Source organism: Ciconia boyciana, chromosome 1, assembly GCF_034638445.1.
Source record: "Ciconia boyciana chromosome 1, ASM3463844v1, whole genome shotgun sequence".
NCBI classification, from domain to species: domain Eukaryota; kingdom Metazoa; phylum Chordata; class Aves; order Ciconiiformes; family Ciconiidae; genus Ciconia; species Ciconia boyciana.
The window spans coordinates 60,792,057-60,793,969 of NC_132934.1; the positions used below are offsets into that span (position 1 = coordinate 60,792,057).

Below are 1,913 nucleotides of genomic sequence, written 5' to 3' on the forward strand. Positions count from 1 at the left end.
GAAGATGCCGTAAAAGAAATTCATTTCCAAATATAGCCTTATTTATATTAAAAAATTGTCTTTTCAGAAATAGGAGTATTTCTGTGAGTTTTCTAAAAATTTTAGGGAAAGACATTTTATCTAAATCTTACCTTTCCCAGTCCAAGTGTTTGCAACCCTGTGCATCTCAGGTTAGCAGTCAGGAAAAATAAACAACAAAGCTTACACAAGGAAGCAGGATAAAGGGGAGGGGGATTTCCTGAAATGGATTTATCTGGTTTTGCTGTCTCATAGAGTGAAAGGCAAAAGAAAATGGATGAACAGAATAAAAGCTGAATGAAAACTAGAATGCAAAAGTTGCTTCATTTTTAAGAATCCAAATAAAGTTTAGTAACATAGCTGAAGCAACCTGAGAGAGATCTGTTTGCTTACAAGTCATCTTTAGGTTTTGCGCAGACAACATTTAAAGTCCTTTGACAGATTGAAAATACCTTTTTTTTTTTCCCCCTAGCTGTTTTCCCTTTTCCTGGTATTCATTTTCAACTGTAGAAAAATCCCCAGGGTTTTAGATTTGGTTTTCAGCCGAACTTGAAGGTTTCTGTCTCCAGAGAGGCTGTTTCCTAGCTGCCCGTTTCCTCAAATTCACTGTAAGGGGATGAAGCTGAAGAGGTTTTAGACTCTCCATCACTGTTGCACTCCCGTGGGGGACCAGGACTGGGAGCTTCCGGGAGCTCCTTGGCAGAGAGAGTTTCCTTACTGTTAGACCCTAAGGGATGGCAGTCCAGCAAGCTCTGCAGGTGTTTTATGTAGCTTATTGCAGCTCTCAGGGTCTCCACTTTGCTGAGGCGCTTGTCAGCAAATTCCTTGGGCAGGTGCTCTCTCAGGCGTGTGTAGCCCTCATTCACGCAGCGCACCCGCTGCCTTTCCCTCTCGTTCCTCTTTCGAATGAAGGCAGGCTCAAAGGAATAGTCATAGACACCCACATAGCCAGGGAATGGGATGTAGGAGATGTGACCTGCATGCCCGCTGTAGGCTTGCTCCCAGTAAGATGGGTCCAGATGGAAGGGAACCCCAAAGGGCTCTCTCAGGGGGACCCCATGAGGATGCACATGGCTGTTAGCCAGGGACATAGCTCCTGAAAATGCAATCCTGTTCAACAGTCCATCGTCATCTTTATTGCTGTCCATGCTTCTTTTTTTTCCTCACCGGTGGAATGTCAGTTCCTGAATTTGGCTTCCAAATCTTGTATCAGTCCAAGCAAGGATGAAACATTTGTATAGGTACTCTGCCCCACAGGCTGCAATCTCCTCCTGCGGTGTATAAAAACTCAGATCTCAAAGCACAGCTAACGACTCATGAGGTCCATTCTGTGCCTGGAAATCAGCTCTAAGCCTTGTTTTTATAGATGTAGGATGCCAGCTAATTTACAGACAGGTATTGAGGACCATCACTCCACACTTTAAACCCTTCTTTTCCTCTGATCTTCATATTTCAAAAGATAATAAGAGGGTTCCTGTGTATTCCTTTTCTCTCCGCTTGAAATTATGACCATAAGAGTTAATGCCAAACATAAATAATCTTCCAGGCTCCAAACACTTCTCATGTATTGTAATCCACGATATCGTTTGATATAATTGTCTCCAAAAGATGGGTAATTTGCAAAGTTTACAGGGATCTTCAAAGTTTTGGCAGAACTCCTCCCTTTCAGGAACCAAGGATCTTCTGTCATCTGAAAACTACCCAAAGGCTTTTCACAATGAAATCCAAAAGACAACTGCAAGCTTTGTTGTTTCGGCTGCTCTGGTCTAACTGAAACAGGTCACAAGCAGTTTGCAAAACTTAAATGGCATGTCTCTAGCTTTCTGGGGAAGCTGAGAAATCTTCAAAGGAAAGAGTGCTCTCTTGTGGTTGCAAGTCATGTCAGATCAAGAATG

The 1,913-nt window shown here is 42.8% G+C and overlaps 1 protein-coding gene across 1 annotated transcript; it reads right to left on the minus strand.

The window, feature by feature from the left end:
* Positions 1 to 599: 599 nt before the first annotated feature.
* Positions 600 to 1,268, minus strand: ASCL4 (achaete-scute family bHLH transcription factor 4). The gene has a single exon (XM_072849173.1). It carries the CDS (start codon positions 1,164 to 1,166, stop codon positions 600 to 602), a length of 567 nt encoding a protein of 188 aa, XP_072705274.1. The 5' UTR covers positions 1,167 to 1,268.
* Positions 1,269 to 1,913: the final 645 nt, after the last annotated feature.